This window comes from Rhinoraja longicauda, chromosome 3, assembly GCF_053455715.1.
Source record: "Rhinoraja longicauda isolate Sanriku21f chromosome 3, sRhiLon1.1, whole genome shotgun sequence".
Taxonomy (NCBI): domain Eukaryota; kingdom Metazoa; phylum Chordata; class Chondrichthyes; order Rajiformes; family Arhynchobatidae; genus Rhinoraja; species Rhinoraja longicauda.
Window position 1 is genome coordinate 66,889,994 of NC_135955.1, and position 18,855 is coordinate 66,908,848.

General features: G+C 42.3%; 1 protein-coding gene across 2 annotated transcripts in view; it reads left to right on the plus strand.

The window, feature by feature from the left end:
* Nucleotides 1–18,855, plus strand: part of dtwd2 (DTW motif tRNA-uridine aminocarboxypropyltransferase 2) — a 119,291-nt gene that overhangs the window by 65,267 nt on the left and 35,169 nt on the right. For both annotated transcript variants that reach the window (XM_078396301.1, XM_078396302.1), the window contains exon 4: nucleotides 12,341–12,533. In XM_078396301.1, the coding sequence (XP_078252427.1) occupies nucleotides 12,341–12,533 (193 nt within the window). The remainder of the gene's footprint in view (nucleotides 1–12,340; nucleotides 12,534–18,855) is intronic.

The window sequence follows — 18,855 nt, forward strand, 5'->3', positions numbered from 1 at the left end:
AACTGTTTGGATTGCAAACGGTTCTCAGGAATGAAACCCTGTCATAACCTGCAGAGGGCCTGTAAAGTGGTTAGTGATAAAGATGCAAGCAGCACTACTATTCGTCAAGGGTCAAGAGTGTTGAATGTTTAGTTGTCATATGTACTGACAATGAAACAATTAAATTCTTACCTGCTGCAGCTTAACAAGCTGGTAAATGCAATAAGACACAGTTAATATGTGTTAATCAAAAATACACTAAATTAATATTATGGTGATCAAAATTGTGTAAAAACCAAAGGCTGTAGTACAACCCTTTACACAGTCCATATAAAATTGTGTGGAAGATGGTGAGGTTCTTCAGTCTGAAGAAGGGTCTCGACCCGAAACGTCATCTATTTCTTCTCTGCAGAGATGCTGCCTGTCTCGCTGAGTTATTCCAGCTTTTTGTGTCTGTCTTTTTTGAGGTTCATGTTGTGTAGTGTTCAAGAGTCTCATGGTTGCTAGGAAGAAGCTGTTTTTGAGCCTGCTGATCACAGTTTTCAGGCTCCTATCTCTTCTTTCCGATGGTGGTCGCAAAATGAGAGTGGGGTCATGGTGGTGTGGGTCTTTAATGATACTGGCTGTCTTTTTGAGGCAGAGCCTGCTACAGATCTCTTCGATAGTGGGGAGGTCAGTGCCCATGATAGAGCGGTTAGTGTCTGCCACTCTCAGCAATCTCGTTCTTTCCACGGTGATCAAATTGCTGGACCAGGAAGTGATGCAACCAGTCAGTATGCTTTCAATGTACACCTGTAGAGTTTCAATAGAGTATACGTGGTCAAAACTGAAACAGCTGGAAAATTTGCAACTAATAAGTTGTCAACATTTTCTGACAAATACTAACTAAATTTCCTGTCCAACATTTTATGAGGATGTTGCCAGGACTTGAGGGTCTGATCTGTAGGGGGACGTAGAGTAGGCTGGGACTCTTATTCCGTGGAGCGCAGGAGTATGAGGGGTGCTCTTATTGAGGTGTATAAGATCATGAGAGGAATAGATCGGGTAGATGCGCAGAGTCTCTAGCCCAGAGTAGAGGAATCAAGGACCAAAGGATATACAGTAGGATTAAGGTGAAGGGGAAAAGATTTTATAGGAATCTGAGAGGTAACTTTTTCACACAAAGGGTGCAGCGTGTATGGAACGAGCTGCCAGATGAAGTAGTTGAGGCAGGGACTATCTCAACGTTTAAGAAACAGTTAGACTATTTTCCTATCTTGAGATAGAGGATGATTTGCTTCCACTAGGGCTTTGCGAGTTCTCAGATAGCTGATAAGGCCAATGAAGGAACTAGAGACCATTCCACTCAAGGGCAGGGGGTAACCTGACTGGGTGGGGAAATGGATAGTGTGCAATGTGGTGCATGGCTTCCTCCAGTTTTGCCGAGCTGCTTTGTGCTCTTGTTCCATGAGCTCAAGGAACTGAATATCCATCCTGAAAGCTCCTTTAATACATGGGGTGGTCATTGGAAGGGATTCTCAGGGCTTAGTGCGGATGTTGCAATCAGAGCTGCCAGCCATTACGTTTTTGCCCTATTTATCACGTGTTTTTGAGATGATTGCGGCAGTATGGTTTTTCTCAGTAAAATACGTTTTTTTGAAATTCTGATCGTATGTCCATGTATTAGGGGATTGCACGTAAGGTCAAAGTGCGTGAAGCACGGTGTCACTCAAGCTGTCTGGAGGACATGGCAGCTTACAGCGTACACTACCAATACATGCAACAGGTACATTCTTACCTTTAAAAAGCCGCCAAAAGGCCAATTTTTGTGCTGTAAAAGATGAGGAAGAAGCTGGAGAATCTGGCGGAGGAAGAGGAAATGGGAGAAGGGCTGCCAAGCCCGTGGACGCAAGAAGCAGCTGGGAAGACGTCTGGCCAGCCGCAGGGAGAAGGGGAAACGTGGCCAGGAAGGGAGGCAGGAGACCAAGGCCGAGAAGCAGAGGGGGGAAAAGAAGAGGAGGAGGAGGAGGAGGAGGAAAGGACGGGGTTGAGCGAGCTGGGCGAGGAGCAACGGGAAGAACCCGAGCTGAGGGACCTGAAGGTTCTGCAGGGGCAGAATTAGCGAGCGCTGGAGGTCAGCGACCCGCCTGAGGGCGAAGGGCCCAGGGAGGAAAGGCTCGACAGCCTTGGATGAGGATGCGGTGGAAGAGGAGGAGGAGCGGAATGTCGAGCTCGAAGAGGAGGAGGAAGAGGACCGGGGAGAGACCGATCGGCAGCGGCGAGAGCTGAGCCAGGTGCTGGGAGCCGAGGCGGAGGACCAGGCCACGGCTCTGCTCGACAGTCCCAGCCTCGAGGTGTTGAGCGCCGGCCAAATGGAAGCGGACCCCGGCTGATGGAGATGACGAGCGGGAAGAAGGGCTGGAAGGCCAGCAGGAGCGGCAAAGGGCCGAAGAAAAAAAAAAATATTTTTTCATTAAAAATCCTTTTTTTTTGCCATCTGTGTTCCTTTTTTTTGGTTTGACAAGGTTGGCAGCTCTGTGCAATTTGTCAAGAAATCTTTGAGCACATTCTGGAATCTTTTTCTCTGTCTGCCTCGAACTGACCTCCTCCCTTGACTGTTATGTTGGAAATTTGTGTCAGAAATGCAAATAAAATCATCTGCCTGAGGGAGCTTATGGATACAATACGGAAACAGGCCCTTCGGCCCAACCTGTCCACACCGACCAGTGATTCCTGTACATTAATGCTATCTTGCACACGCTAGGGCCAATTTTACATTTATACCGAGCCAATTAACCGACAAACCTGTTTGTCTTTGGAGTGTGGGAAGAAACCGAAGACCTCGGAGAAAATCCATGCGGTCACGGGGAGAACTTACAAACTCCGTACTGACGGCACCCGTAGTCAGGACCAACCCGGGTCTCTGGCACTGTAAGCAATGTAAGGCAGCAACTCTACCGCTGCGCCACCATGCCGCCCCAAATCTCAATCTCAATGCTGGGGATGTTGGTTGGAAGTGGGCACTGATGTTGGTTGGCCTGCTACAGGCAGTCCAGAACTTAGAAGCATAGAGGAATGCAGTGGTGTCCCATTGACACTGAGGTTTTGTCGTGTTTGAAATCATAAGACCATCTTATCCTCAATCAACTAAAGGTGTGTTGTTCTATTGAAGATGATGGTGAGTTTCATGATCAACATTTTTCCTTCCAATAGTGGTGGCTTCTGAGATATGAGAAGTGGTCCATATCTCCCAGAGTCTCACCGTGTAACATTTTGTTCAGAGGGTGGTGCTGTACAGGGTTGGTAGAAAATCCTTGTTGTGCAGATCTTGAATGTCAAGCCCATCATTTTATATGTCATCAATTTTTTGATACTAGGAATGAGCAGGCTGCCTTATGAGGAAAGATTAAACAGTCTAAGGTTGCATGTACTGGGATTTAGCAGAGTAAAAGATCACTTGAACTGTACAAGAGGTCATCCCCTTTGTTGTTCCCCTTTAAATTTGGATCCCACTGGTCACATTCTTGTAGAAGACACTCCACCTTCATCCTATCGATGCTGTTGATTCCTATGAGGATTACAACTTTGTCTTTCCCCTCGCACTCTAAGTTCCCTTCATCCCTCGGAGATGTCCTTAGCACTGGGCAGATGTCTGCACAGGTTTCACAGGCTCAGGATTCATGTGCCACATTGCAGAGATTAGTATCTGTACCCTGATCTATACTGTCATTACTATAATCAATTTCAGTCCCTTCATGCTCCACCTGTGCTATGGTACTGTGGTACTGTGCTCATCACTTTGCGGTCTCTGCAGGTTGCAGGAACATTGCGCATGGTGGATAAGTGCGTAGGTTACTTTGTGATTTCCCCATTTCCTGCTTCACTCACAGTTACACCTCCCTGCCCTCTCAAGACTGATCAGTTCTACAGCACTTAATCAAGAGTTGAAACTGCCTCTTGGAATTAAACATTCAAATAACTATTCCCTTGTCCTAAGGCACTGCAACATCCAAATCTCAGGCTTAATTCCATTAATTGAGCAGCACTGTAGATGTGATCGCCATGGGATTCAGTAGCAAGCACATACAGCATTTGTTACCCATCAACTGCCCTGCCACATCTATATTAATTACATTAATTTATTTAATTAATATTCTTTAAATACAAAGCTACATCTTTCTCCATCTGAACTCAATGGGCATAGCATAGTGTGCTAAATCATATTGTACTTTATCTGAACTGGCAGTTATATTCACGATTTCCATAAATTCTGAGTGTGCTCCATTTCTGAGATTTGTTTCCATCAAAGTCAATGGAATCAATAGAATGGAGTAAAACGTACATTTTCTGTGATAAAGAATTTGAGTTTTATTAATCAGGAATGAATTTCTAGAAAATTATTTTTACAGTAAGTGTATATTGGTGGTTATGTAGAATTATATTTCTGTACCTTCTAATTATAGCCAGATTCTATTTTGTAGTCAAGGTAGATTAGGTTAAAAGCCACAAAACAATCTCAGGAAGAAGTAAAATGAACAGAACAACCAAAGTTCTGCAGCACTTTGAGTGAGAAGGGTTCTGGGTTCAAGGCCTAGAAATGTGAACCTACATTAGATGTTTAACTGAAGTCCTTTTTGGTTTCTCAGATGGATTTTAAACAATCTCATTTCACTATTTCCAAGACAAGTAGGGAGTTATCTCCAGTTTCCTTGACAATATTCCACGCTCAACCTTCAGAGAACAGCTGTTTTCTGGTCATTTTCACATGTGGGATTTGGCATCTCTAGTTTGGTTACATTTCTTGTGCTATTCTGGTGATCGCACTTCCAAATTGGTTGGTTGTGCATTGGTTGTGAAGTGCATTGGGAGCATGGAACTCAATAATAATGTAAGATAGACATAAAATACTGGTGTAACTCAGTGGGATGGGCAGCATCTCTGGAGAAAATTGGATTGGATGACATTTCGGGTGGAGACTCTTCAGACAGAGTCAGGGGGGGAGAGAGGGAGATGCAGAGATAAGAAAGTGGAAGGTGTGAGAATGAGACATTAAAGGGGGTGCAAGGGGAAGGTCAAGGTAAATGTAGAATATATATAATTGTTAGCTTGGAGAAGTTAACAACAAAGCAAACAGAGATAAAATGTAATCAGGGACAGTCAGACTGGTCGGAGAACTGGGAAGGGGAGGGATGGAGAGAGAAGGAAAGCAAAGTCTGAAGAAGGGTCTCGACCCAAAACGTTACCCTTTCCTTCTCTCCAGAGCTGCTGCCTGACCCGCTGATTTACTCCAGCATTTTGTGTCTACCTTCGTGAGAAAGCAAAGGTTACGTGAAGTTAGAGAAGTCAATATTCATGCCACTGGGGTGTAAGCTGCCCCAGCGAAATATGAGGTGCTATTCCTCCAATTTGCGCCGGGCCTCACTTTGACAATGGAGGAGGACCAGGACAGAAAGGTCTCTGTGGGAATGGGGGGGGGGGGGGAGTTAAAGTGTTTAGCAACTGGGAGATCGGGTAGGTTTACCTGATCTCCCAGGTCAGGTTTTGGTAGACTTAATTCTACTCTTCTAGGTTTTGATAGACTTAATTATTTACATAATAATGTAAGTCTGTCATATAAGTGCTTCGTTGCTGAATTAATGGAACGGACACACCTTGTAGGACTAAATAAAGCACAGAATCAGGAAATTATTTTGATTGTAAAATCACCCAATTATTAGTAGACTTCCCCTGGAGTATTTTCTTTCCAGAAGTGGTTTGGATAAACAGTCGGCGAGTGCACTAAGATTGATGGATCAAAATAAGTGACAGGGCGATCAGATGGAATAATGGTTGGAATGCAAGATAAGCTGCCATCTTATTGAATTGAGGAGCAGATGAGAGGGACTGCATGGCCAACAAAGGCACCCGCGCCTTTTATTATATACTTAAATTTATAAGATTATAAACTAAGAACTATGGTAAGGGCAGCATGAGACAAATTGTTTATATTCATTAACGTGAAGTATATTCACCTCATAAACATTTCCGAATGTCATCCACATTGCAGACATTGCATTAAGATAACAATCCAATCCATCTCAGCTCAGCATGTATATAAACCCCCACTTTCTGCCTTTTCCCTTACATTAAGATAACTGGGAGATTTTGATAATAAATTAGACCTAAACTGCCACCAATCCAGTTAAAGTTAAAACCATAGCAATAATTTGTTTTGAATTGACCTGAGGAAATATTGTGAATTAGATGCCCAGAAGTGAGTGTTGAATTTAAAGGAAATAATGATGTTAGCAACTGACCTCTATTCCTGTATGCAATCAAGGCCCCGGGTAATCAGTAAGTAAAAAATAAATATAAAGAAAACTTAATTTAAAAGGCCTAATCTTTGGAAACAGTGCCTACGTGTTTTGAATAAAATGCATACACTTTAACTATTCAAATAAATAAAGGCAAAGAAGTAATTTTCAAAAATTGTACTTTCAAATAACTGCTCTTACTGTATAAATACACTGATATCGTCAATAGTAATAGTTTACATTCAATGTTCAATGTTCATGGGTATGAATAAGATTAATTTGATTTTAGTGATGTTATTTGAGTGGCAATTTTAAGATAATGGAAAAAATTTGTGCTCTTCTTTGAATAATGCCATGTGATCTTCATATCCAGCTAAAAGGTTAATCAGCTTAACACGGCACTTGAAAGACTGCACTTCCAACAATGCAGCCCATTTTCAATAGATTAATGGACTGTCAGTCAAAGTCTTGGTGTTGAATTCATAACCATCCAACTCACAGATCCAGATTGTAACCATTTGGGCCAAACTGACATTCAGCAGCAATATCAACAATTGCCTGAACTTGCAATATAATGAAACACCCCAAAGCAATTTACAGGGTTACTATTTAAACAAGCAAAGGTAGTCATCAAGTCAGGGGCCTAAAAACCAGTTTAGGGACTGTGGAGAGGAGGGAATTTAGAGAGAGAATCTGGAACCAAGGCATGGCATTAAAATCGTAACTTCAACCATGATCCTAAAATTGAGTATTTTACTGGCAGCAAATGCATTTGTAATGTATGAACGAGAATTGGACATATATCTCCCTCGGACATCAACTATCCTTGACCGGACCTGGCTGGCTTTACCTTGCACTAAACGTTATTCTCTTATCATGTATCTATACACTGTAAAGGGCTCGATTGTAATCTTGTATTGTCTTTCTGCTGACTGGTTAGCATGCAACATAAGGCTTTTCACTGTATCTCGGTACACTTGACAAGAAACTAAACTGAACTGAACCTACTGAGTTGCTCCAGCACTTTGTGTCTATCTCCCTCATAGTTTGTTGTGCATGTCCATCTGCCTTTGTATAGACCATGCCCTTCCAAAGACATCAACTGACTTCAATGGAGCATAAATTGTTTGCAACCTGGCCTTCCTGTGAGATTACCCTCCCCTCTGCCTAGGTCAGGTAGGATCTCTGGAGAAAAAGGATTGGCGACGTTTCAGGTTGGAAGCCTTCTACAGACCGAAGAAGGATTCTGACCAGAAACGTCACCCATCCTTTTTTCTCCAGAGATGCTGCCTGACAGGCTGAGTTACTCCAGCACTGTGTGTCTATCCTCGGTATAAACCAGCAGCTGCATTTCCTTCCTACATAACATGTTAAGGAGGTTAACATGTGAAGGAGCATGGAAGAGTCCAGCTCCTACTCTGCCCAGGATTTTGCAGGGGAATAGGAAACTGTCCTTTCCAGCATCCAAGTAGTGGCCAGCTTCACTTCAAGATGTCGGGGACCCAACATCTCCTGGCTGAAGTCTCCACTCTCATCCAGATAGAAACTGCCTCATAGCTGAGCACTGCTGCAGAATCTTAGACATCCTGGAACAAAAGATCAGCTTGCTGCCTTCATCATAATGGAAACCAAAGCTACTTGTAGGATTTTGCAGTGCACTGGCAATGAGGTTGGAGTATGAATTTAATATACAATCTGCACCAGGTTAAACTAGGACAAATTAATTGAAAGCGATGACTGCAGTGCATTATCCAATTTCTCCACCAATGTGCACATAATGGCATGAGACTAAACAGTACTGAACCTTGGCATGGTTCCTCTGGCTTCAGACAGTTTAACTTTAACGAGGCTTATTTTGATGATCGATTTATGCTGTGTGTCTTACAAATAATTATGATCTTGTAAAATTTATTGAAGTACCATGGTTGCAAATAAATCCAGTCAACTTCCAAAGGGAATAAATTGTTTCTTGGTAAAATAATTGGCATCTACCAGGAGCAGATCTGGAAAATGATTTGTTGCTTTTGAAACTTTGTCGCTCTACATGCTTTTGATTTGAGCTACAAGAGCTAGAAATCTAAAATCAGAGGCAGGCATTCTGGAAGTAACGGAATAATAGCATTTGCATGATCTCAGAATGTCCCCGAGTGTGTGTTAACCCTATTTGTTACATTTGAAGTTTAATCACTGTTGTAATGTAAGAAAATCAATAACTCAATATGTAGTCTCTCTGTCAGCCACTGCAAGTGAAAAAAATGTTAGCATTCTGCATGCAACTTGTGAATTAAGTTGGCCTTATTGAAGATGGCCTCATTACCATTTCCTTTTCCCTTGATGCCACTGATCAGATTATCACTATCCATTCGACAGAAATGAAAAAGATTTCTAGCTCCTTCACACATCTTATACTCATGGTTCTCTCTCCTGTGACCCATGTCAACCAAGGGAATTCTGCTGATCTGGAAACTGTTGTTTAACGTTTACTTTCAATGCCGTTATTCCAATGTCATTAAGTAACAAGGAATAGGAGTAGAATTAGGCCATTCGGCCCATCAAGTCTACTCGGCCAATCATGGCCCATCATGGCTCTTCCTAACCCTGTGTCTAGTCCTCATGTCTAGCTACCCAGCTGATTATGCTACTGGCTTTTCCTCTCTCCCTTAATTTTTGGCCTTCAATTAAACATTATTCCAGGCTGAACATATTTTCACCTTTCAGTTTTTTCCCCATGATTTACTGGAACCCTTCTTCTCCCACTTTGACTTCCTCCACTTTCAGCTTTGATTCCCAGCCTCCAATGTTGACACACAATATTCATGCCTCATGTTTATCTACTCTTCCAGGATCGCATCTTCAGCTTCCTTTTGATAAACTCAGCAGTTCATCTTTCATCCTCTAACTTTTGTCCCATCTTAAACCTTGCTATTTTTTCTGCAGTGCTCTATGAAGAGACAGTATCATACTAACATACTATTTAATATTATTCAAAACTCCATCAAAACCATCTACATGAGGCGCTGTCTCAATAAGATGGTATGTATCATTGAATCCTCATCATCCAGTCCATGGCCTCTTCTTGCTGCTACTCTCGGCAGGAGGTACAGAAGCTAGAAGTCCCACACAACTCGTTCAGGAATAGCTACTTTCTTACAACTATCAGGTTCTTGAACCAACCCACACAACCCTAATCCTACCTCGACAATGAAACATTAGGGGCCGGCCACCTATTGCCCATTGAGGAAATTACTGCTCACATTTTTCTTTGTATAGTTTATTTTAGTTTAGAGATATAGCGCGGAAGCAGGTCTTTCGGCCCACCATGTTCACGCTGACCAATGATCACCCATACACTAGTTCTACCTTACACACGGGACAATTTACACTACCCAATTAACCTACAAATCTGCATATCTTTGGAATGTGGAAGGAAACTAGAGCACCAGGGGAAAACCCACACGGTCACAGGGAGAACATAAAAACTCTTCACAGACAGCACCCGCAGACAGGCTCGAACCCAGATCTTGTGCGTTGTAAGGCACCAACTCTACCACTGCACCACTGTGCCAGACTTTAGTTTAGTTTAGAGATACAGCGCGGAAACAGGCCGTTCGGCCCACTATGTCCACGCCGACCAGCGATCCCCGCACATGGGCGTCTCGGTGGCGCAGCAATAGAGTTGCTGCCTTACAGCGAATGCAGCGCCGGAGACTCAGGTTCAATCCTGACTACGGGCGCCATCTGTACGGAGTTTGTACGTTCTTCCAGTGACCTGCGTGGGTTTTCTCCGAGATCTTCGGTTTCCTCCCACACTCCAAAGATGTACAGGTATGTAGGTTAATTGACTGGGTAAATGTAAAAATTGTCCCTAGTGTGTGTAGGATAGTGTTAATGTGCGGGGATCGCTGGGCGGTGCGGACTCGGTGGGCCGAAGGGCCTGTTTCCGCGCTGTATCTCTAAATCTAAAATTAACACAGGCCTATGCAAACTAGGGACAATTTACACATACCAAGTATACAAACCCAAGCCAGTTAACCTACAAACCTTTACGTCTTTGGAGTGTGAGAAGAAACGGAAGATCTTGGAGAAAATCCACGCGGTTACGGGGAGAACGTACAAACTCTGTACATCTTTTAGAAATGTTATGTGTAATTTATGTTGTCTTGTGTGTTTATCTAAGCCTGTGATGCTGTTGCAAGCAAGATTTTCAATGTACCTGTACCTCACTGTACTTGTGCAAATGACAATGAACTTCACTTGACATTAAAGCTCCCAATGTCAGGCAGATCTTGTTTCCATTGGTGGCAGTTGAAGTCTCAAACAGTGATGTCCCGCTAATGCCAGATATCACTAATTCTATCCCCATCTTGCCATCACTGTCTATCACTCAGCTCTCATTGAATGCCTTTTGCTATATATTTGTTAAATATATATATACATTCATGTGTATAGGTATATAATATATATATATGTGTGTGTACATATATGTATATATATATACTTAGCAGTTTATGATATTATTTCTGTGAAACAACATTTCAGGATTAAAATTTAATTGAATGATATTTCCAATTGTCCTAACTTCTACTTACACTTACCTTTAAAATAACTAATACATTCATGAATGGTTACTATTTTTCAGTGAACTACTACAATGTTGAATAGGCAGTGCAGTTGATTATTTTCAGTACAACAGCTTTAGTATTCGTAATTTTTTTTAACATCTTAGAAAAGTGATTATTTTGTCTGTTTTCCTGTATTTATTTTCATGGTTTATTGCAAATTAGAAGGAACACTACTGCTGGATATTCTGCCCAATAAACTTCTGGCATCAGCTGCAAAACTACCTACCAGAAAATAAGATACCACTAAAGGCAAAACACATCTGTTTTACCCAGTTTGTGTGTGTAATATTCTCGCATATTTTGATTATAATGATGCCTATTTTTTTAACTAAAAAGGATATAGTGGGTCTGTTCAGTCATGTTCCTTAATTAAAACACATCGGACTTGATCTGCTGATGACTGGCAAGCAGTCCAAACTCCCCAGTCATCTGAACTTGGCCCTTTTCTGTTTCTGCAATCGTGATCTGAAATGGATAATAATCATGATTGAAGGCTGCTTGTAGCTGTTTGGAAGAGCTTTTCTTATTCTCTTCAAGCTACATTCCCAGGACAGCTTTGACGCCTGTTAGGCAGGGAAGTGCAGGACAACCAAGCGAGGGATGAAGGAAGATGAACAGCAAAATAAATTTCAGGTGAAGTAAATCTGAAATAAAGGCACAAAATGTTGCAACCACTCAGCTGTTTAGGCAGCAAATACAGAAGAACAAACAAACTTAACACTCTTGGATCTTGGAGTGTGTAGCCTTTCAGCTGACTGGTTGGCACGCAACAAAAGCAAAGACCCTTTGTCAGAATGATGAAAGTGAAAAACAGTTAGTTTTAAGTTTCAGGGAAGGTGGGGAAAGAATGAATAGGCCAATGGGAATATATCTGTCTCTCAGAGGTACCTGTATTTCCAATTGCAATTCATTGAATTTCATTTCATTTGGTTCCACGTGTGCTGCCTTCTGCTCTGGTGCCTCTGCCAGTGAACATGGTCAATGATCAATCAATCAATAGCGCATTAATGTTACATGTGCAAAACAAATGAAATACTTTTCAAGTCACCAGATTTGGGACCATTTCCAAAGTACGGTCCGCATGCTAGGTCTTATGGAGCGGCCAGAGGACATCAGATAAAAGTATCTTGCTGTTAAAATAGGCATCTGATCAGACTGCCTGCTGATACGGCATAGTGGCACAGCTATTAGAGCTGCTGCATTACTGCTTCAGTAACTGGGTTTAATGCTGACCATCTCTATCCTCTGTGGAGATTCTCTCTGTTCTCTCTGTGGTTTCCTCCTTATGCTTTGGTTTCCTCCCAGATCCCAATAGTTGCTAAATTGGCCACTACAAACTGCTATGAGTTCGTAGGTTATTTAACGAAGGCCATGCCACAAGAGCTTTTAGTGTATGTAATAGCAATTTGAAAAGAATGACAAGGGAAATGTTGACTGAATGACCGAAAAGTTTATTTTATTTTAAAGGCACCCTGAACTTGCAGCTATTTGCCAGAGTGTTAGTACATTAATCTTGTATCCTGGACCCGAGGCAAATAACCTGGAAGAACTTGAACTTGATCCATCGCTGTCTCCTTACAATATTATTATCATCGATGGGACCTGGAGCCAGGCCAAAGGAATGTTTTATGGAAATTCCCTCTTCCGCTTGCCTAAACAAGTGAGTATCGGATCATAATATTGAAGCAAGAAATCTGTCTATCCCTTTCAAAATTTGATTAATTCTGAACTGAATTGTAATAATAATGTCATGCTCTTGTTTAAATTGATGATCTTGGCTGGGTTGATGATGGGATATTGGCCTTGGTTTCTATAAATATAGGAAAAAGGCAGTAAACAAGAAGTCCCATTCATGCTGTACAATAAACAGTAAACGTTTCTCATGATTACAATATAAACCAGTCAAATTCAGAAGAGATAGCGCCCAAACCAGACGACTCTCTGCGTGCTGATCCCAGAAGTGGATCTGCAATCACGCACTATAATCGCTCCACTCTTTTAGACCACTACTTCAACAGCAGCATGTACACTGTGGAGGGCTCGAATGTAATCATGTGTAGCCTTTCAGCCGACTGGTTGGCACGCAACAAAAGCTTTTCACTGTACCTCGGTACGTGTGACATAAAACTAAACTAAACTAAGCACACAGCGGCATGCAACCCTAGACACACAAACAATTGTATACATCAATTGAACATTGGAACATAGAATGTAGTATTTAGGAAATATAAATTAGTTGTGCGTGCTGTTCACGTGTGACATATTAGTTCAAGGTTTCAAGGTCAGTTTATTGTCACATGTACCAATTAAGGTACAGTGAAATTCGAATTACCATACAGCCATACTAAAAAACCCCAACAAGATTCACAACTACATAAAAGTTGACATTAACATCCACCACAGCGGTTAATGATCACTCCAAAGACGTACAGGTATGTAGGTTAATTGACTGGGTAAATGTAAAAATTGTCCCTAGTGTGTGTAGGATAGTGCTAATGTGCAGGGATCGCTGGGCGGCGCGGACTCGGTGGGCCGAAGGGCCTGTTTCCGCGCTGTATCTCTAAATCTAAATCTAAAAAAAAAAGATAAAATTCTAAGGCTCTTAGGCATGTTTTACATCATCCTAACCTTTTTTTAACTTTAGATATTTATCACACAATTTATCATACAATATTTATCATACAATGCATCGTACAATAGCGTATTAGGGGATATATCAACTTGGGTGCTTGCTTTATTTCTATGTGATCCCACATGTTTTTCAATACCTTTTAGAAAAAAACTGCAAAAACCTTTTTGAGCTGGATTTTTTTCTTTCTCTATTCTTCAGAATTGAGCGTAAAACCTTTCTCACATAAACCCTATCAAGCACCTGGGTTGCACAGGCCTTCATGTACAATTGGTGAAAAGCAGTGTGTTTTGGTAGACAAAAATATGCCAGTAAGCACCTTTAATAAACATATGTGTCACATGGCCAGAAAACAAAATAAAGACATTTAACTCTTTTGAGGTGCTGTTGTATCACCTCTGTTGTACCATCAAAACAAACCACTGCTATAAGGCATTATCTCCTGAGTCAACCTAATGTTGTAAGACTGTCTCAGTAAATGATGAAGTCTGTTTGTCATCTGTTTCACTGTTCAAAGATGCTGCCTGATATGGTGAATGTTTCTCTTTTTATTTCAATTTCCAACATCTGTAGTTTTTTGATTTTCAATTATTAATGACGTTACTTACTGGTTGCATATGTTTGCAATAAGCATTCATTTCCTTAGACTCTGGAGGAAGTTCACATCATTTTGTTTTTGGGGGCGTGGCTGTGTTCTGCAGCTGCGGCTCACCGGCAGTCTCCGTTTTTTTTTGTTTTTTGTCATTGTCGTTGTTAAATGTACGTTTTGTTTTATTTTTAATTCTGTGTATGTAGGGGGGTGGTGGGGGGGGTTGGGGGAAACCTTTTTTTCAAATCTCCTCCTCAACGGAGATGCGACCTTTACCGTGTCGTATCTCCGTTTGCGCTACGGCCTAACATCGTGGAGTCGGCGGCCTCCAGCTGGGATCGACCCCAAAGACTCCGGTCGCAGGGCCTGGACTTACCATCTCGGAGGCTTCGGCCGTGGGCCCTGCAGACCGCAACATCGGGAGCTCGCAGGTCCCTGGCTGGTGACCGGCTTTTGGGAGCTCCAGCCGTAGCAGCTTCGACCGCCCCGAAGCGCGAGGTTCGATCAACCCGCCCGCAGGCCCTTCATCGCCCTGCGTGGCTCGGCCGCAGCACTTTACATCGCCCGGTGGGGGCTCAGGACTTTCATCGGCCTGCTCGGCTCGACCCTGGGACTTTCCATCGCCCAGTGGGGGCTCAGGACTTTCATCGCCCTGCGTGGCTCGGCCGCAGCACTTTCCATCGCCCGGTGGGGGCTCAGGACTTTCATCGGCCTGCTCGGCTCGGCTCGGCCCTGGGACTTTCCATCGCCCGGTGGGGGCTTCAAAAAGTCGGGAGCCTCGATCACCTCGTGGCACCACGGGAGAAGAATGAGGAGGAGATAAGACTTTGCCTTCCATCACAGTGAGGGTGTGCCTAGAGCAATCACTGTGATGGCTGTTTTGTGTAAAAAATTATATCTGTGTGTCTTGTGCTTTTTAATGTCTACTGCCGGACCCTGACGTGAGAGGACGCTGGCGTTGAGTATTCGCCGCTTTTCCGTCAGGATAGTTTGTCTGTTTGTTTCTATGTTAATTGTTTTTGTAAAGCGCTTTGAGCATGTGATAAGGCGCTATATAAAATAAATGGATTATTATTATTATTATTATTCCTTTCGTTATATTTAAGGTAAAAAAAAAGCTGTCAAGGGATAAGCTATCAAATGGGTCAGTTTCACCAGCCTGCTCCTTAAAATCTAATTTGATGGATAGTAGAATTAGAGAAATCAATGTTTAGAATTATACCTGTGGTTATATGCAGTGAATGCATAAAGTAGTAGCAGGTACTGGTTAATCTCTACTTCTGAATCTGGTTCAGTTGAATTAGCGAAATGCAATTTTGGGAGCTGTGTACAATGTGGCAAGTCTTTACCCTTTGTTTCTGTTGCTGCGTTTTTTCTCTATTTAGCATCTGTCTCCCATGTTATTAATGTTTTATTTATGATGACTCTTCAAACATCGCAGAAAGGATTCTTCATGCATTTTTAAAATATGTAGCCGGGGGAGATTGAAATGGAACTTGTAATATGTCACAATATCAGAACGACACAAATTGTTCTGATTTATGAATTGGATGACTTCAGCATTTCAATGTGCCATCAGGAAAAGGCATTTCTAAAATATGGCTGAGTGGAATCTGATGGAATTTAAATGTTTGTATTGATGGTGGTAGGTCGTACACAGCAGTATAAAGTTGTATTTCATAATGTAACGGATGGACTGGAATTGTACCTTTTTATAAGGTAAGAGGATAACTAGGACTGTGGATCAAGTTTTCAACATAAGACTTGAGGCTGAGGGTGGGAATGGAGCAAAGTATAAAGGAGTTGGAGTACCTTGTGATGGTGTATGGAATGTGCTGCCAGGGTTGGTGGTAGAGGCAGATGCGATAGTGGTGTTGAAGAGCCTTTTAGATAGACACATGGATATACAGGGAATGAGGGACAGGGCTTAGTTTATCTTGACGTTATGTTCAACATGGACATTGTGGGCTAATGGACCTGTTCCAGTGCTGTAGTTTTCTGTGTTCTGTGAACATTATAAAGAAATACGCAGAAAGCTCAGCAAAGGGTAAGGAGTAAAGTTAACCTGAAAGATCTGCAAATAAATGACAGTTAAAGGATATAGCTATAAAATAGGTGTTATTAATAAACATAGCAGAATAATTAATAAGGAACTGATTAAATTAACTCCGTACAAAACATTTTTTTTAAACTGAAGGAACAGGAGGCACTAATTTGCAATGGAGTAGTAAATGTTTCAAGGATAAGACAAGCATGGCTTGGTGGAGTTCAGATTTTCAATTCGAAAGGACAAGGCGGGAGAAACAGATATTAGACGGACAATCACGTTGCCATAGAGTTAACTGATTTTGCTCAAAGTTCTAGGAAAGATTACAGCAGTGTTTAATAAAATATGGTATAATTATTGTACGATTGTCTTGTACCTTCTTTGCTATTTTTATGGCTCCTGCTCACTGAAATCTTGCTAATGGTATCGTGTGTCCAAAATGTATTTCTTATGAGATTTTACACTGCATTGCTCCTAATAGTGGACTAGTGCTGTTCACTCCCAGTAGAACCAGCTTTTATTAGCATCAAATGCTTATGCTGAATGTAATAGAAAGGGACAGATGAGGCTCTTTGCAGTCTTGAGCCGAGTTCTGAACATTTCTTTGCCTTTATGTAGACTGGCCCAAACTAGGATTTCAATCAACATATTCTGACCCATGGTGCTGGACACCTCTGCCAGGAGAAACATCAGCTTTAGACTTTTAGAGATACAACGTGGAAACAGGCCATTCGGCCCACCGAGTCCACGCCGACCAGCGATCACCCCTTACATTAGGGCTATCCTACACACGAGGATAGTGTGGACACAAATTGTCATTTTCAATTTACAGAAGCCAATTAACCTACAAACTTGTACATCCTTGGAGTGAGGGAAGAAACCAGAGAAGGTCTACTGTGGTACAAGTCACAGAAAATTTTAATGGTGGTCACGGAAGGAATGTGTCACAATACAAAGTGCATCGCACCTTGCTGCATAAAGGGCTGCACATGGAGGACCAACAGCATATTAGGCAGGTGGTCATAATGTTTTGGCTCATCAGGTCATAATGTTTTGGCTCTCCTCCTAATGTATAGCCTCTCCTCCTAGGCAAATATTAAAGATCCCTTGGTAATATACAGAGAACAAGTGATACAACAGATAGACACAAAATGCTGGAGTAACTCAGCAGGACAGGCAGCATCTCTGGAGAAAAAGAATGGGTGACTTTTCGGGTCGAGACCCTTCTTCAGACTGATGTCAGGGGAGGGGGAGATACATAGAAAAAAAACATCAATCTAAAGAATGGTCTCGACCCAAAACGTCACCCATTCCTTCTCTTCAGAGATGCTGCCTGTCCCGCTGAGTTACCCCAGCATTTTGTGTCTACCACTGCTTCCATGTCATCTTTAAATTTGACGACGATACAATTGTCATTGGAGGGCCGAATGGCCTACTCCTGCACCTATTTTTCTATGTTTCTATGTAAGTGAGGGGTAATGATGAGTCAGAGTACAGTAGTGAGATTGATAATCTGATTGAGTGGTACTGGAATAACAATTTTGCTCTCGACATTAGCAAGACCAAAGAGTTAAAGAATAGTTCTGATCCAAAACGTTACCTATCCATGTTCTCCGGCAATGCTGCCTGACCTGCTAAGTTACTCCAGCATTTTGTATCTTTTCTTTGTAAACCAGCATCTGTGGTTCCTTGTTTCTGCAAAGACCTGACTCTTGACTTTAGGAAGGGAAAGCCGAGGGATCATGCACCTGTCACCATGGAGGTCACCTGTCACTATAGAGAATTGGTTGGCAGACAGGAAGCAAAGAGAAGGAGTAAACGGGTCCTTTTCAGAATGGCAGGCAGTGGCGAGTGGAGTGCCGCAAGGCTCGATGTTGGGGCCGCAACTGTTTACCATATATATTGACGATTTGGACGAAGGAATTAGAAGTAACACTAACAAGTTTGCAGAGGACACAAAGCTGGGTGGCAGGGTAAACTGCGAAGAAGATGTTAGGAGGTCGCAGGGTGACCTGGACAGGTTGAGTGAATGGGCAGATGCGTGGCAGATGCAGTATAATATAGATAAATGTGAGGTTATCCACTTTGGCGGCAAAAACAAGGAGGCAGATTATTATCTCAATGGTGTCAGGTTAGGTAAGGGTGAAGTGTAGCGAGACCTGGGTGTCCTTGTACACCAGTCACTGAAAGTTGGCTTGCAGGTAAAGCAGGCAGTGAAGAAAGCTGATGGCATGTTGGCCTTCATAACAAGAGGATTTCAGTATAGGAGTAAAGAGGGTCTGCAGTTGTATAGGGCCCTGGTAAGACCACATCTGGAGTATTGTGTACAGTTTTGGTCTCCTAATTTGAGGAAGGACATCCTTGTAATTGAGGCAGTGCAGCGTAGGTTCACGAGATTGATCCCTGGGATGGCGGGACTGTCATATGAGGAAAGATTGAAAAGACTAGGCTTGTATTCACTGAAGTTTAGAAGGATGAGAGGGGATCTTATAGAGACATATAAAATTATAAAAGGACTGGACAAGCTAGATGCAGGAAAAATGTTCCCAATGTTGGAGGAGTCCAGAACCAGGGGGCACAGGCTTAGAAAAAAGGGGAGGCCATTTAAAACTGAGGTGAGAAGGAACTTTTTCACCCGGAGAGTTGTGAATTTGTGGAATTCTCTGCCACAGAGGGCAGTGGAGGCCAAATTACTGGATGAATTTAAGAGAGAGTTA